At 46.4% G+C, this 18,568-nt stretch overlaps 1 protein-coding gene across 1 annotated transcript; it reads left to right on the forward strand.

Annotated features, from left to right (window-relative positions):
• The first annotated feature begins 14,179 nt into the window (after window positions 1-14,179).
• LOC125540310 (dof zinc finger protein DOF3.1-like) lies at window positions 14,180-15,343 on the forward strand. The gene is made up of 2 exons (XM_048703916.1): window positions 14,180-14,535; window positions 14,641-15,343. Exons 1-2 carry the CDS (start codon window positions 14,440-14,442, stop codon window positions 15,181-15,183), a joined length of 639 nt encoding a protein of 212 aa, XP_048559873.1. The 5' UTR covers window positions 14,180-14,439; the 3' UTR covers window positions 15,184-15,343.
• The last annotated feature ends 3,225 nt before the right edge of the window (window positions 15,344-18,568 follow it).

Raw genomic sequence — 18,568 nt, forward strand, 5'->3', positions numbered from 1 at the left:
CCAATCTCTGACCAATTGAGAGGACTACGGCACTTTCTGCCATAGAGAATTTCGACTGGGGCCTTGCCCGAACTCGCTTGGAAGCTGTCGTTGTAGGAGAACTCGGCATATGGAAGACAATCTTCACACTTCATACCGAAGGAAATGACACAAGCCTTGAGCATATCTTCAAGGATTTGATTGACTCGCTCGACTTGGCCACTAGTTTGAGGATGGAAGGTTGTGCTGAAGCGAATGTTGGTGCCCATGGCCTTCTGGAAGGAGTCCCAGAACTTAGAAGTGAAAATGCTTCCATGATCTGAAGATATCAATTGCGGAATGCCGTGTAAAGAGACAATCCTAGAGGTGTATAGCTCTGCCAACTGAGCTGTTGTGATAGATTCTTGGATTGGAAGGAAATTAGCCACTTTAGTAAGCTTGTCGATGACAACGAGGATAGAATCATTTCCGCGCTTGGACTTGCGAAAACCAGTCATGAAGTCCATCTCAATATGATCAAACTTCCATTCTGGAATAGCAAGAGGTTGGAGGAGACCAGCTAGCCGTTGGTGTTCTTCTTTCACCCTTCTACAGACATCACATTCATTCATGAATTGAGCAATTTCTTGCTTCATTTGAGTCCACCAATATGAGTGCTTGAGGTCATGGTACATCTTCGTACTTCCAGGATGAATGGATAGAAGGAAATTGTGCGCCTTGTTCATAATGACTTTCCTTAGATCACCTTTAGGAACCACAATTTGATCCTCGAAGAAAAGAGTGTCTTTGTCATCAATGCGATAGCACTTGTACTTGGGTTGGCTCTTGGCAATCCCATTTTTCACCTTCTTCACCATGGCATCAAGAAGTTGTGCCTCACAAATTTGATCTTCCAAAGTAGGAGAGACTTGGAGGTTGGCAAGAAAGCCTCGAGGAACAACTTGGAGATTCAGTTTGCAGAAAGCTTCACAAAGGTCCGATTGGAAGGGCTTGAGAATTAAGCTATTGCAGTAAGCCTTCCTTCTCAAAGTATCTGCAATGACATTGGCCTTGCCTGGAGTACATTTAATACTCAGATTGTATTCTTGAATTATTTCGACCCAACGAGTCTGCCTGAGGTTGAGGTTGGGTTGAGTGAAGATGTACTTGAGGCTCTTATGGTCAGTGAAGATGTCCACTTTCCTTCCCAACAAGAGATGTCTCCATGTTAATAGAGCATGGACAACTGTCGCCAACTCGAGGTCATGAGTGGGGTAGTTCCTTTTGTTGGGCTTCAACTGACGAGAGGTATAAGCCACAACTTTCTTATCTTGCATTAACGCAGCACCGAGACCTTGCAGGGAGGCATCGGAGAAAACTTCGAATGGTTTAGATTCATCAGGAGGATTCAAAACAGGAGCTGTGACCAGCTTCTCTTTCAGGGTGTTGAAAGCAACGTCACTCTCAGGCATCCAGACATACTTGACATGCTTCTGGAGGAGGTTGGAAAGAGGCTTTGCAATCTTAGAGAAATTCTCAACGAATCTTCGACAATAGCTTGCAAGCCCAAGAAAACTGCGGAGCTGCTTGACATTCTAAGGAGGTTTCCAATTCACAATTGCAGACACCTTCTCGGGATTAATATGGATGCCCTTGGCGGAGATGATATGGCCAAGGTAAAGAACTTCGTCAAGCCAGAACTCACACTTGGAAAACTTCGCATAGAATTGATGCTCTCTGAGTTCGTCGAGTACCAATCACAAATGCTTGGCATGATCCTCCTTATTCTTGGAAAAGACCAAAATATCATCGAGATACACCAAGACAAAATCATTTGTGTAAGGGTTGAATATGAATTTCATCATGCGAGAGAACGTTGGAGGAGCATTGACAAGGCTGAAACACATGACAGTATATTCATAAGAACCATAGCTTGTTCTGAATGATGTCTTGGGGATATCTTGTTCACGAATGCGAATATGATGATAACCCATATGGAGGTCAAGCTTGGAGAATACTTTGGCACCTTTAAGTTTCTCGAAAAGCTCATTGATGTTGGGAAGTGGATACTTGTTCTTTATTGTCTTCTTGTTCAATGGACGGTAGTCGACGCAGAGTCGTTCCGTTCCATCCTTCTTCTTGACAAAAAGAACACCACAACCCCATGGGGATGAACCCGGACTGATCAGACCCATATGCTCTTTTTCTTCGAGTTGTTTCTTCAACTCCTCTGGTCCAAGCTTGTAAGGACGCTTGCAAGTAGGTTCCGTGCCAGGCTCAAGATCGATAACGAATTCAACTGGCCGGTGAGGAGGCATTCCCGGAAGCTCTTCTAGAAAGACGTCTTGATATTCATAGACGACTGGAATCTGAGAGATGGCATTCAACTCGCCCTTCTCATTGAGAGAAAATAGCCGAATGGTTTCATCACGAGCGGCATAAATGATCACTTCCTCGGAAGTGTGTGTCAGCTGAATTTCTCTGGCAGCACAATCAAAAAGAGCCTTATGCTTAGAAAGCCAGTCCATGCCGAGAATTAGATCAATATCCGAGTCACCAAGAACAATTGGAGAGGACAGAAATTTATAGTCTCCAAACTGGACAGAGACATCGGGAGCAACCAAACTAGAAGTCATAAGCTTTCCCGGAGAAACAACTTGCATGACTTTGGACAAAATCTCTGTGTCAACATTGTGCTTCGATGCAAATGGGAATGACATGAAAGAATGCGATGCACCAGTATCAAAAAGAACTTTTGCAGGAATAGAGTTAACTGGAAGGTCACCCATGATCACTTCTGAGGAATCCTCTGCCTGAGTTGCGTTCATCATGTTGACCTTAGCATGCTTGGGATTATGCTTGACCACTGCATTGCCGGTAGATCTCATAGGAGGAGGAGGCGGAAGGCGCCTTTGGTTGAAGCATTTGTTTGCATAATGCCCTTTCTGCTCACACTTGTTGCAAGTAACCTCTTAGAGCGGACGGTGATAAGGAGCACTTGACCTTGGAGCATGAGACTGAGCTTTGTTCTGATAGCTAGCCTGGGTTGGGTGGGTGGGAATATCCATTGCCACCTTTGCTGTTTTGTTGATAAGGCTGACGAAACGGAGGAGGAGGTAACCAGAACTTCTGTTGCTTAGCTACCACTTGAGTTGAAGAAGAAGATTGAACTGCATCCCTGACTCTCTTCTTAGATGCCTCGCACTTGAGCTGAGCAGCTTCTTGCTTTAGTGCCATGTTGTAGAATTCATCAAACTTAGTCGGCTCAAGAAGCACGAGAGCTAATTGCAGATCTTCTCTAAGGCCACCTCTGAATTGATAAATCATACTCTTTTCATCAGGGACGTCTTGTTTAGCGAAGCGAGCGAGTTTCTGAAACTAGATATTGTATTGATACACGGACATGCTGCCTTGCTTGAGATTGCGAAACTCCTCACGCTTGCTCTCAGCAACACTTGGTGGGATGTGATGAGCTTTGAAGTCTCAGCGGAAATCATCCCAGGTAATCACACGACCTCCTCTGGAATCTCTATATTGTTGATACAACTCACCAGCTTGGTCTTTGAGTCGAAACGAAGCAAACTTGACAAAGTCCTCAGGCCTGACATTGCTACACTTAAAATGTTTGCAGATATCCACGAGCCAGTCGTCGGCGTCTGTAGCCTCGACACAGTTGCTGAAGGACTTCGGCTGGTTAGCGAGGAACTGGTTTAGGGTAGCAAACTGAGGCTGGGGTTTTCCTTGGTTGCCTTCCCCTTGGTTGCGCTCTTGCAAGAGTTGCAAAAGCATCTGAGTGTTGGCGTTGGTGGCTGCCATGACATCTTGCCATGCCTCCGGAGGTGGAGGTGGTGGCGGAGGTTTCGGATTCTGACACGTTGGAGGAGCCATCCTGGAGAGGTTGACATCCGTTAGCATCTTGAAAGACATATATTCAAGCTGAATCAATGGATCGAAATTGCAACATAAAGTCTTCACAATAAACATTCGAACAAGGATGAACGAATGAATTCCAAAAGTAAGTCATCACACTTCCATAAAGTTGAGAAGCCACATAGATAAAGGTAGATGAATAAATCAACAAGGTACGAATATGAACAAATAATTGGTAAGCGTTACCCAATCACAAACCAAATATCTGCGGGAAGAAATACTAGAGCTACATGAATTCCCACCTAAAACTCCCGAAACTTTCTGGTTATGCAATCAGCTGTTGGGGATACAGGGGAAGCATAATACCTCACACAAAACTAGCAAATCCTACATCCAGCTGTATCCATCCTTCAACACATAACCAAGAAATCTTTGGAAATCATGTACCTCAACCTTCGAAAAGCATCTGTTATACGAGTTATGGCAGTACTCCTGAACTCCCGCCCCAGTACTAGGTGGCATCGAGATTATCTCACCAACAACTGCATAAAAGAGATTTTCGATGTCGGCGAACTCAGGTATTCCAGAACTACAACGATAAAATTGTGACGACAACACCTCGGAGCTCAACTCCCCGGGACACTGCCACAACCCCTAAATGTCAGGAGGCACTAAGAACAATGTTCTCGTCACAAAACCATCGGAACGATTCCAAGATACCCGTGTGATCCTAAAAAAATCTTAAATTTGAGGAGAGAAGAGTCAAAACTCTATGTCAGGAGGCCTCACCAGAGCGACGAAGGGACTGAGGAGTAAAAAGAATCATACTCTCCGATATATATAATCCTAAGACTCAAAACATTTTGTTCTAGACTCAATAACATCAGGGATTCGATCAAGCAGGGGGCTCCTAAGTCGGGGAAGGCTCTGATACCAACTTGTAACACCCACAATGCGGCTATATCTCCCACGTGTCGGGGCATGACTTAGAGGCATAGCCGCATGGTAGGCATGTCGCAAGAGGGGTAATCTTTACACATCCCATGTACTGAATAAGAAAGGGATAAAGAGTCGGCTTACAATCGCCGGAACCAAAATAAAGAAAGACAACCCCAATTGCTAGATCCCTGATCGTCCCAACTGGGCTCCTCTACTGATCATCCGGAAAAGAAACATAGTAATGGCCCGAATCCTCGTCGAACTCCCACTTGAGTTCGGTAGCGTCCCCTGCACTGGCATCATCAGCACCTGCATTTGTTTGGAAATATCTGTGAGTCATGGGGACTCCGCAATCTCACACCCGTGAGATCAAAACTATTTAAGCTTAAGGATAGGAAAGGGTAGTGAGGTGGAGCTGCAGCAAAGCACTAAGCATATATGGTGGCTAACTTACGCAAAAGAGAGCGAGAAGAGAAGCAACGCACGGTGGAGAAGCTAAAAGTGATCAAGAAGTGATCCTGGAGCTACTTATGCTCAAGCATAACACAAGGTCGTGTTCACTTCCCGGACTCCGCCGAAAAGAGACCATCACGGCTACACACACGGTTGATTCATTTTAATTAAGTTAAGTGTCAAGTTCTCTACAACCGGATATTAACAAATTCCCATTTGCCCATAACCGCGGGCATGAATTTTGAAAGTTCAAAACCCTGCAGGGGTGTCCCAACTTAGCCCATCACAAGCTCTCACGGTCAACGAAGGATATTCCTTCTCCCGGGAAGACCCGATCAGTCTTGGAATCCCGGTTACAAGACATTTCGACAATGGTAAAACAAGACCAGCAAAGCCGCCCGATGTTCCGACAAATCCCGATAGGAGTCGCACGTATCTCGTTCTCAGGGCACACCGGATGAGACATCCTACGAGCAAAACCAACCCTCAAGTTGCCCCGAGGTGCCCCGCAGTCTACTCAGTTCGGACCAACACTCAGAGGAGCACTGGCCCGGGGGGGTTTAAAATAAAGATGCCCCTTGAGTCTGCAGAACCCAAGGGAAGGTATATGGTGGTAGGTAGGCAAAAGGTAAAACCAAGATTGGGCCTTGCTGGAGGAGTTTTATTCAAAGCGAACTGTCAAGGGGTTCCCATAACACCCAACCGCGTAAGGAACGCAGAATCAAGGAACATAACAACGGTATGACGGAAACTAGGGAGGCAAGAGTGGAACAAAACACCAGGCATAAGGCCGAGCCTTCCACCCTTAACCAAGTATATAGATGCATTAAAGTAAATAAGATATAGTAATGATATCCCAACAATAACCATGTTCCAACATGGAACAAACTTCAACTTCACTTGCAACTAGCAACGCTATAAGAGGGGCTGAGCAAAAGCGGTAACATAGCCAAACAATGGTTTGCTAGGAAAGGTGGGTTAGAGGCTTGACATGGCAATATGGGGGCCATGATATAGCAAGTGGTAGGTAACGCGGCATAGCAATAGAGCAAACAACTAGCAAGCAAAGATAGAAGTGATTTTGAGGGTATGGTCATCTTGCCTGCAAAGTTCTCAGAGTTGTTGAAAGCTTGATCCTCATTAGCGTACTCAACAGGTTCCTCGATCACGTACTCGTCTCCCGGCTCTACCCAAAGCAAGAACACAAGCAAAGGACCAATAATCAATCACGGTGCAATGCACAAGCAACATGATGCAAAACATGGCATGATATGCAAGACATAATATCCAATGCATATGCGTGCTTCGGAAGGGAAAGAATGATCAAGGCATCAACTTGGCAAACCAAGTGTGCCTCTGGAAAGATGAGATGATTTTGGTTGAAATTGATATAAACATCGCCGGAAACGGATGCACGTTTTGCAAATGGCAAGCAAAACAAGAAAGGCACAATTCTGAGATTAACAGCACGATGCCATCTAGAATGCCACAAGAAACTAAGCTACTGCACTCCAACATAACAACAAAGTATATGGTAGTGAGGTACACAAGATGCTTGACAAAACATGAACACTGAGCTACGGCTAAAATACACAAGAGCAGGTTCAAACAAGCATGGCAAAAGTGCAAAAGATATCAGCTTCACAGACTTAGTGAAAATACTAACATGCCAGAAATAACATCAGGAAGCCATGTTTGGAGTAAGCAAACGACATGCTACAGGAACATATCATAACAAAAAAAGGCATGGAATGAATCTACTAAATGCATAGAACAAAAATACCTTAATGATCATGAGCCAAAAATGCACAGAAAATATGATGGCACCCATATAAACATAGCAAGTTTTATTAACAGTTTCAGACTTAGCAGAAATCAGAGCATGGCATAAACAGAATTATGAAGGCATCTTTGTGAGCTCAAATCACTCACCACAAAGCATTGCATGACAAAACAAGCATAGAATCAGCAAGATGACATGTTCATGAAGCTAACCATGGCAATAGCAAGTTCGTAGCATACATGGATCACTAGCAACAACCATGGCAAAATTGATTAACATGTAAACAATCTGCCAGGAACATTTTATAGTAAAAGTAGAGCCAGATTAAGACATTCTAGGGCACTCCATAATTGTAAATAGGGGCATGGATGGATAGAGCATAACCATATGTCCAAAACACCCTTACTGAAGATACTCAAAACAAGCATGGATCTCACTGTAGCATCAAGTTTACATGGCATAAAAATAACAACAGAACAAGGACTTAGCAAAATCCTAAGTCCCTGAAAACAGCAATATCACGAAGCCTAGTTTGCAAGCTTGTGCTAGTCACCACATAGATCACAAAAATACATGGCAAGCACCCCTGTAAAGATTGCATGGCATAGATCAAAACACATGTAGAGCTCATGCCCATATGAAGCACACATCAAAAGTGACAAAAATGAGAAATCATCATATTCTGATAAGTAGCAGCCGTAAACATTTTATAGCACTCTTGCATCAATGATTAGGGCATAAAGAAGAACTCAAACAAGCATGCCACAACGGAATGAAATGAGGAGCATCTCCCAATGAACATTTTGATATCTCATATGCATCAAATGGAGCTACGGTCACCGAGATACGAGGCAATGAACATGGCATGAAAATTTATCACAGAAAAAGACATGGAGGAAAATCGGGGGTCAACCTTCTAGATCTAGGGTTAGACCGCGGGCACGGAAAACAAGCTTCACCGGGGTACTTCACCGGAGTAGAGGACGGAGTTGGCCGGAGTTGGGGAGGCTCGCAGGAGGACGGTCCGGTCTGGATCTGATCGCGCCCTTGACGGATCCGGTCGGGGCCGTGGTCGAGGGAGGCGGCGCTCGACGGACGCGCGGGCCGGGGAAGCTGGCAGGCGGCGGGGCCGGGCGGCGCTCGGCGGAAGGAACTCGGCGAAGTCGGCAGGCGGCGGCTGGCGAGTGTCGCGGCAGGGAGGCGCGGGCTCGCGCGGGGCGGCTTCCGGCCCCGCGGGCCGCGACAGCGGAGGACGGTGGAGGGCCACGTGGCGGGCGGCCACTTGTTGGGCGGGGGTGGAGGCGGTGGCGGACGCGTCCGGCTTCGCCCGGACGTGTCCGGCGGCGCGTGGAGAGGGCGAGCTAGGGTTAGACTGCGAAAAAAAATTCGGAGGGGATCACATATTTATTGCTAGGAGGAGGTAGGAGTGTCCAAATAGAGTGTAGTTTTCGCCCACACGATCGTGATTCGACGACGGAGGACATGAGAGTGGTTTGGATGGGTTATTGGGCCGTTTTGGAGGGGTGTTGGGCTGCAACACACAAGAGGCCTTCTCGGTTACCCGGTTATCCGTTGGAGTATCAAACGGACTCCAGTTGGAACGAAATTTGACAGGCGGTCTATCGGCGGTGTACCAAGGCCGCTTGGTAAATCTCGGTACATTCCGAGAACGTTTAATACCCGCTCACGAAAAGAGACAAAATGAGGGTACACCGGTGCACGTCGGAGTGTCGGAATGCAAAACGGACAATGGGGAATATGATCGGATGCATGAGACGAACACGAATGCAAATGCGATGCACATGAAGACATGATATGATATGCATGACATGAACAAAATGCAAAACGAAGACAAAACCCAACCACGAAGGGAATCTCATAACTTAAAGCCGGAAATGGCAAGAGTCGGAGTTACAAATATGACAAGTTACATCCGGGGTGTTACATTTTGCTTGATTATACATTTTTGTTCTCAAAGCCTTGGGCCCATTTTCAAAGTGCCAGTATGTTCCATGAATTGGCGCTGAATTTTGAAATTTCTTAGCGAAGGTGTTTCCTTTTTCGGAATCCAGCGTTTTGCTTCGTCGTCGCATGTCGTCAAAAAGTACTCGTCAACACTGTCTGGGCCAACAATTTTAAGTTCAAGTCATAATTAGTGATCTCCAAACAAACAAACAAAATTGTGCACACACCGACATAGAACCACACGGGCATCCATGCACTGGTATGTGCCCATGCTTCAATCCTGTTGGCACGCTTTAAAAATAAACATGCATAACACACAACACAGCAAACCGTAACCTAAACTAAAACCTTGATCGCTGTCATCCTAATCGGAAAGATGTGTATTTCACAAACCTCGTTTTCAGGATCCTGGGAAAGCTCGCGTGGATCGGTGGCATATCATGCTAATTAACTATTAATCTGTGTTAGCATGACAAATCCATCGCGCTCCCACAGTAGATTAAGCAGTTGATGAGATCCATGACCAGCAGTTGTTCTTGGAGAGATTAAATTAGTTGATGAGATCCATGACCAACAATTGTCCTTTCCTTGATGCGTGTTGAGTGTTGACCAGTATATGGCCGCAACTAGTCGTCATCCTTGCTCCTACATGCGCACAAATTAATATATTTTCGTTCGTTGTATTAATAAGTATACTGATGGTAAGTTGTAACAAGAAATTAACAAGTTGATGGCCGGGCGAGAGGGGAAGTAGGAGGCGTGCGTTCACGTACCAGCCGTTCGAGATCAAGAGCACGGCCAGGATAACAGTCATGACTCATGAGCGCCATTGTCTAAACGCAGCTTGTGATCGAGCTCATGATTAAACTAGTCTCAATCATATGCGGTTGCGGTTGTGGTTCCCATCGCCTGCAGCGCTGAGTCGCTGTCGCTGCAAACGTTGGTCGGCAGGACACCGTTTTCTTGTATCATCTCACTTGTGGTTCCATTCCGAACGTGAGCCTTTCGTCCAAAAAAAGCACTGTGTCGTCTGAATTCGTTGTGGTTATCACTACCTGCTTTTCTTGGCTTTTTGTTGAGATCTCTAGAACTGCTTCCGTAGAACATTTTATGACAAGTGTCACTTTTTATGGTGTGTTTGGTTGGAGTAATGGAGTGGAATGGGGTGAGCTCCGCATCTGTTGGTGCCCATTCTAGTGTTGGTTGAGGAGGCGGAATAGAATGTATTGGTTCCACCTAGAGGGATGTACATGGAACCACGCTATATTGACCGGACCCTCGATCCTCGCCTGAATTAGCGCCACATGACATGGAGTTTCGTCTAGCCCTATTCCTCCCTCTACAAAAGTGTTTCCCTATCGGATTTTGGCATCGACCACGGTGCACCGCGGGGGTTGTGTGGTGATCCCAGACGACGGTGGTGGACGGGGGATCTAAAACCAAATGTGGAAGACGCAAATTCCACTAGATAGAACCATGATATCCCATTTCATTTGGTTACTCAATCAAAGACACCCAAGGTTCTCGTCCTGGTGCCCATTTTAATTCTTTCTTTAAGCCCTCTCGTCTATCAATAACATGTAAAGTAGTACATTAATCCCCATGACCAGCAACAAGCATTTTGAGTGACCTGAGCATGCCGTCATCATCTCATGTCCTTCATCGGAGGCAGGCAGACCTTGTTATAGTAGGTAGTCAAAAATTCGTTACGGTAAGGTCTCATAAGATCAACGCACCAGAACAGCAACCGTCGTTGACAACAATAATCTTATATAGATGGGCCATATACAACAACTGAAATGATTATCGGTTGAATCCATGTCTCCCAGAGGCAAACACCGGCTGGATCCAAGCAGATACACTTGAGACTACCGCCAACTGGATCCAAAAAGATCCGTCGAAGACACACCTTCACATGCTCTCCGCCGGCTCTAAGCGCACCACCGTAGCAGGAATATGATGGTAAAGACAATATTCTAACTCTAAGACACCGCCGCTGCCTTATCACCCTAACCAACGCATTAAAACTACCTAAAGAAAGGACGGGATCCCTCCCGCCGAAGCATGGGAGGTGGGGGTGGGGAGGGGGCGTTGCCGGCAAATATGTGGCCGATGTAGTGAAAGCCATTTTATCTTCTCCGTCACAGGTAGAGAAACAACGCTTTAACGCCATCTTAATTCATACTCCTTCTTATATTAGTTTACAGAGAGAGTATTATTTTTTTTGGACTGTAACTAGTTTGACCTTTATTCTTTAAGAAGAATTTGAGCTCAGTTGCAAGCGAGCTGGTATGTAAAGCACGACATACCGGACTGAACGTTCTCTTCCGATCGATCCACATCCAATGCAGCATTATTTATTTTGTGCGCGCCCGCACGGGTGGGGTTGACGGAGCTGAGAATTGGAAGGTTGCACGGCTCTGTAGCCAGTCAAAGGTGAGGGAGCTGTTGACGTCCGTGCGTTGCCGAAAGTGCATGCCATTTCTCTATTGAGCCTCGCTTGCAGTCGTGGTACTGCCCGTGGCTAATCTTCTGCCGACACACTCAACTCACGTTTACACTGGACTGGATCCATCCCCGCAGCAAACATATTGAGTGTATGTATAATGATTGTGCATGCACGCCCTTACCATTTTGGTTTTGCTATTTCTCGGACGATAAGCCTACGATAAACTGTCCGTTAGGAAACCATAGTACGTTGATGCGAAAATTTATAATCATGCAAAATACAATGGGATTGGAAGAATTTGATCATATGAATATCGATATCAACATTTAAAAACTATTTCTAGGGCGACTACGACATTCTCAAAAATTTCTCCCCTTGGGTTCCACTACGTCGCCCCCGGCTTCTTCATCACGACCTACAATGTCCCTATGTTAGCATCACTGTGGCACTTGCTTCTTGCCCTTGTGCTCACTCTGCACACTATACGCGGTGTCTCAAATTTCCCCCCGCTTTATTACACTACATCACCCCGTGTCTAGAATTTGAAAATCATTCTGGAAAAAAATGATTAAAAATGAGATTTGTTGATCAAAAAAATTGAATTTAGTTTAGACGTGGCCAGAAAGAAATTTCAAGACAATTTCTTTGGTAGCCCTTGAAATCACGGAATTCCAAATGAAAAGTTTGTGAACTTTTTAACTATGCCCCCACTTGATTCTCGCGGTACTCTCTGATAATGTGTCACCCGACAAAGATGTCTATCTTGTAGATAACCAACATAATTGGTTGAGCCGTGTCTATGCATTGAAACTTGCAAGAGTGAGGAGAATCGAAGATCACAAATCAGATGGTCATTTCTTGTTGCATTTGCTAAATTTTAGTTCCCTGGAAAAAAGTGTGGTAGTCGATTTGGATGAAGATGTAGAATACATAACCTCGAGCTAGAAACAAGGGCGCCACGGTTGGCCGAGGCGTTAACTTCGGTAGTGAGTAGTAGGCTATGTCAGGTTTGGGTAGGGTGTGGGATTGTTGGAGACAACTTTGATGCGGGGATATTCAGAGGGATGGTCGAGGGCGGCAGTGCCGCCAACTATGAATTGAGTGGGGTAGGCGGTTCGAGAGGGAAATCGCGAGGAGGAATATCCGGAGAACAAGGAAGCACAGTCAACTGTTGGATTTCATCCGACAGTGCTGGAAAAATCAAATGATTTTTAAAATATAAAAACAAGCAGAGCTAACGGTGAATGCATGATCCCTTTTTGTCCATCTGTCATCCTTGATGTTTCCTGTCGGGATTTGTGCAATACTAGGAAGAATCGAGATCACACCATACGACTATATAACATCATCATGAACCAACATGTGGTTAGATGGTTAGGAGGACAGTGGTATCCCCAGCACACCAAGGTTCAAGTCCTATATATACTTAATGTTGGTGTTCTCATTATTCCTGTTTTTATTTCAGGCTTCCAGCGATGTTCGTTCAGTGAGAGAAGACGTTCCCATCGACTTTCGTAAAATCTCAAAATGCTATGTCGGCTCAGTCTCATAGAGGTGCTCATAGGGGTAGAGTATGCGTCCGTGCCTTCATAAAGGTGAGTGTCTGCTCGTGTATGTGAGCGACTTCAATTGTACTATGTTAAAAAAAGACTATAACACCATCAATTTAGACATAAGAAAAGTTTGATATATCTAGAGGTGGTCAAGAGTTGATCCTTAGCATGAGAAAGATTTGGCCAAATTCATTGTTTTGACATTTATTCGTTAGTTTAGCACAATCTGACCCTATGTGCAAAATTATTTCGGATCTAGCCCTTTTTTTTACCGTCATAGTCTTTGGCGATAGGGTAACACATCATACCGCCAAGGCCTTTGGCGATAGGACCTACCTACACTGTCACCTATGTTTTTGCGAAAAAGAACCTACCGCCATAGTCTATGACGATAGAATGTGTTACCCTACTGCCATAGTCTATGGCGGTATGGTCTTCATTTTTGTTTTATTGCATGTGTGCTTCTATTATAATTACATGCATGCCCCTATCACTAAAAACCATGACGTAGGAACTTTTTCACATTATACGGACGTGACAGTGTAAGTAAGTCCTACCGTCATACCGTCCAAGGCATTGACGGTAGGATGGGCTACCCTACCGCCAAAGACAATAACAGTAGAAAAGGGTCAGATCGTGCTTAAGTTAAGAAAAAGGATGAAAACAGTGAATTTGTCCACCCGGGACAAACAAAACCCACGACTGTGACAGCGCCGTAGCCGTCGCATGGTGCGGGTGGCCCCGCCGCGAAGAAAAAGCCGCACCGACCATGTCCCCATTGTCCTCTCTCCCCCGAGATGACACGCCCCCTCGCCTAGCTCGCCAACCTCCGCCGGGCCCCGCGCCGCGTCACCCCGACGCGACCAGCACACGACGACGTGCGCTCGCCCGCCAGCTCGCGTCCGTCCCCATTAACGCCGATCCGCCCCGTCGGCCGACGTTGTCACGCACGCACAACACACTGGATGCTTGAGTCGCCGTCACGGCTCGTCCGACCGGCGGCGACGCCAGATGCCGCTGCGACGATGCCCACTCGCCGATCACGTACAACGTCGATCACAGTATCTTAGCACAGTGCCGCGCGTGCATGCTTGTCTGGAGTGGACTGGGCTGGTACCAGCGGCAACTTAGTTCTCCGGCCGTTCGTCCATGCCGCGTCACCGCGGGACCCGCCGCCGCGCCGGCTTCTATATATAGGACACCCCATGGGCACACGGCCTCGCATAGGTTACCACTAGTAGGCCACGACCAACCGCTCCCGTCGCCCGATCCATCATCTGATTGCCGCCGCCGCTTGCCGCCCATCGGTCCAGCTCACACTGACCGCTACGTCTCCTACCTCTCCTAGCTAATTGCCTAGCTACTGGTAGAGCTAGCTAGCTGGTGATCACCACGCGCGCCCGCCCGCAGCTCGTTTTAAGCCGGCCGGGTCGGACACGGCATGCGCTGCTCTGCCCGCACGGCAAACGATGGCTCCAGCTTCCGCCTCGCTCCTGCCCGCCGCCGGCGCCAAGCGCCCTTTCGCCGCCCCCGACGCTGCTGAGCAAGAGCAGCCACTCGCGCAGGTCAGTCTCTGCTCTGCTCGGTGCTCACTCTATCTCTCTCTTCTCCGGCAAGCGGCGCACGTACGTACGTACTGACGCGCGCGTCCGGTGAACTGTGGTGATCAGGAGAGCGCGGTGACCAAGAAGAACGGCGAGAGCCAGCAGCAGCAGAAGCTGGAGTGCCCGCGGTGCAGCTCCACCGACACCAAGTTCTGCTACTACAACAACTACAGCACGGCGCAGCCGCGCCACTACTGCCGCACCTGCCGCCGCTACTGGACGCAAGGCGGCACGCTGCGCAAGGTCCCCGTCGGTGGCGCCTGCCGCCGCGGCTCCGGCAGCAGCAGCAAGCGCCGCAGGTCCTCCGCCGAGCCCCACACGCCCTCCTCCGACTCGACGCCACCGCCGCAGCCAGACCTGCCGGACACGCTCCCCCAGCTCCCTGTCTTCCCGTTCCTCACCGACGGCGGCCCCGTCTTCCTGCCGCAGTTCGACCTCGGGCTCGGCGGGTTCCCGTGGACGGCATCGTCAGTCACAGACAACCTTTACGACAGTCTCGCGCCGTGGGCTGCCTGCGACGGCGCGCTCGCCCCCACCGGCGCATGGGAGGACTTCGGTGGCCTCGAGCTCACCTGGCCACCGCCACCACCCCCGGCGGCCGGCAACTGATGATCGGCGTCGTCGTGACAGTCGCCGGCGCGTTCGAGGCTCCTGTTTTATCATCGCAGCCTCGATCGATCAGCTAGTTGTTGCTTACCTTCACCAGTTTGCAGTGTGTCTGTCTCCTCTGCTAGGAATTAATGTACTCATGCAGCTCCATGGATCTTCACTGTGTTTCTTTCTTCTCATGCTTAGGTATAAATGAATGGTGTGGCGATTGTTGTTTGAACCAATGGACCATCATCAGTCGTGTAGCAGCAGGGAGGAGGACGTAACTTGGTCCGTGCAGTGATATAATATTATACAGTATATATTCACAATAATAAATGGTTATACGGTGTGGTTGCTCAATCATTGGTCACTGGCAAGAAAAAATAGTGGGGAACTACGTAATGTTATTTTGATCATGAACTTGCACAAGCTATCTAGTATTCTGTAATGTTACTCTCAAGGCACCAAAACAGAGAGAACTTTCAACAGAGTGATCTCAAAATAGAGACTTTCAACGGTCATTTTTCTACCACGCAAGCTACATACCATGCCTCGATCCACCGTTGAATGTGTTTAGTGATTCATGCGTCCCAATTTTGCTGATATACGACGAAACATCAAGATACATCCTCAAACATGACAAAACCCAATAAAAACTGTATACTACATAAAAATCTAACAAGTACTCTTATTTTACTAGTAGTATATACACGACGAAAGATACAGCCCAAAAAAATGAAGAAAACAACATAAAAGTAGGTAAAAATCTGACAAGTACTCTCTTATTTTACCTGTACATAAAAGGACAGAAATGTTAAAAATATGACGTCCACTGGCTAAGCATGGCAAATCACACCTTTTTTGCCAATTTCTTTTAACAATCACGGCAAATTCTAGCAAAAAAAACTGAACATGGAAATTGCCATTAAAAAAGGTTCATTTGTCATGCTTGAAAAACTGACGTACCCATCAAAAACAAATCTGATGTTCGCCAGTTATCAGAGTCCGAAAAGAAACATCATGATGCACACAAAAACTGAATGAAATATTATGTAGTAATACTTTAACAAGACAAATTTTGACCAAACTAGAAAAAAATGGTGGACGCATGCATGCTAACCAGTCCCCAGAACTTTCAAATAGTTGAGATTCTAGGTGAACTGGTGAAGAAATAAAAGATATCTACACAGTAAAGAAACCAACAGCCCCCCGCTCTTACACTAGCTTTACACTCGAACAGGGAAACCAAAATTCTGGAACACTCTGATTTCTCCTCCTCGTCCTGCAGTGACAAATACCAAACCCCACGCAGACAGGCGCTAGATAGCCATGACTACGACTGCTCTTGGCAGACGGTAGTTGTTCGTCGGGCAAGGATGGGGACACTGCTTCAACTGGATGATAGCTGGTGTTTTGTGCTTTGAACCAGCTTCGCAAACTCGGCTCCCGGTGTATCTGTGAGCAGTCCCATTCGGTTCATGCTCACCGTGTTGTACAGGAGCTTCAGGGACAGAGTTCACTGCACCGTCCGAATCGCTGTGTCTGGCTGTTTGCTGCTACGGCACTCAAATGATACCAGGCCATGCGAGTTCAACAGCTACATCATGGACTCCTGCTCCTGCTTCTGTTTATGCTTGGACAGGGACTGTTGCCATGTTCCAGACATACACATTTAACACATGGGAGTCCTCACAGGCACACACAGACTACAGATTTCCCCTCTGGAGCTACAGATGCTGAGATTTGGCTTCCGGTATTGCTGAACCCCTGTTCAAAATATCAAACACAAAGTGAATGCAAAGACCCAAACTAACACTAGTGCATTGCTCTGTTAGAGTTATCCTTGTTTTATAGGTCCAGTTTATGTTTTATTGTACTGCATAGTTTAATTGTCATATAATTTCATTAGTAGGTTCAAGGAAAATTGCATGTGTTGCTTCATGACACAGGCGGATCAGCAGCAGGAGAAGCACAGAGATAGAAAGAAGCCTGTGCGGCGGCAGCAACGTGAGCACATCCGCAAGTTCGTACCCGAGGGCAACCATGCAAGTGCTCTTGGAGTCATTTTGTGTAGGCGCGTGTTTCAGTGAACCAGGAACGAGCCCAATGAAAATGCGGCCTGGACGTGCAAGTGGCGTGTATACCTGTGTTAGTCAGCTAGATTGCATGGAGGTTGTTAGTGTCAGCCAGCTAAATGCATGCTGTTTTGGCTGCGTTGTGCAGCCGTTGCGGAGATGCTGCACAAGTGGAGAACGTGTGCATGAGTTTAAGATCAGGCCAGTGTGGCTTGGGGCATTGCATGTTTCGCTATTTAAGCCATTGTATTCGCTATTTAAGCCATTGTATCCGGTTCATTTGTTAGTGAGAAGAAAGAAACAGAGAAAAGGCACAAGTCCTGCGGTGCCCCAAATCTCCCTCTGTGTGTGTGCGTGTGCGTGTGCGTGTGCGTGAGCGTGAGCATGCGCGTGCGCGAGCAACAGGTCACCACAGATTGAATTACACAGAATAACATTGTTCATGTGCTCTAGATTTGCAAAAAATAAAATTGTATTTTGATCAGCAAACATATCCTAGACATTTTACAATGAAGGAGAACGGAATTTTACCTTTAAATCTGTGGAGAAGCTCATCGCCATTACCAACACGGATTCTTGACTCTGCAGAAGTAGTCAGGACTCCCAAGGAGCTTCCTGGAGCAAACTGCTGAATGAGATACAGATGCTTAGATGGTATTAGTGGCATCACATTAACAGATAATTTTAGAGTCCGGATCTCAAAAAGGCTAAGCATGAGTGTTTCTTAACAGAGTATTAAGTTCCCTAATGCATCCACTGCAAAATTATGTACATGGAAGCCAGTAATCTTCTTCTGGACAGATTTCCTTTTTCCTGATTCTTAGATCTGTTTGACTTTTGTACTGAAGCTTCCTTTTGCAGTCATCAATGAAATCGAAAACTAGATAACATCACTACATGTCTAAATATTAATGTTTCATATCAGCTTACTATTACTCCCTCAGTCCCTCCTTACCAAAATATAAGATGTTTTTGCACTTCAATTTGAACTACAAAAATATCTTATATTTGATACAGAGGTAGTACTCAATTGCAAATAACATCAACAGTGCTTTTAACTATGATTAGAGTGACATACCAGTTGTATCAAATAAATGGCAGCTTCCCTTGTGAGATCCCACCATTGCAACCTTCAAAAGTAACAGGGAAATGCAACATAAGTTCATCTAGTGTCATGGTCACTACATATGTTCACTAACAAGGAAAATAAACTATACCTGTCCATCAGAGGAATAACATGCAGCGGTAACCATCTCGTGCAGATCATTCCAGTCTTCAACCATATACAACTATTAGCAGTGTATTTTACCAGTTTACCGACCATGAAA

This window comes from Triticum urartu, chromosome 2 (genome assembly GCF_003073215.2).
Source record: "Triticum urartu cultivar G1812 chromosome 2, Tu2.1, whole genome shotgun sequence".
NCBI classification, from domain to species: domain Eukaryota; kingdom Viridiplantae; phylum Streptophyta; class Magnoliopsida; order Poales; family Poaceae; genus Triticum; species Triticum urartu.

Excerpts from the sequence above, each read along its gene's own strand:
- LOC125540310 (XM_048703916.1), top strand. The coding sequence starts at position 14,440 with ATGGCTCCAGCTTCCGCCTCGCTCCTGCCCGCCGCCGGCGCCAAGCGC. Across the intron at positions 14,536-14,640 it reads AAGAGCAGCCACTCGCGCAG|GAGAGCGCGGTGACCAAGAA; the intron begins GTCAGTCTCTGC and ends TGTGGTGATCAG.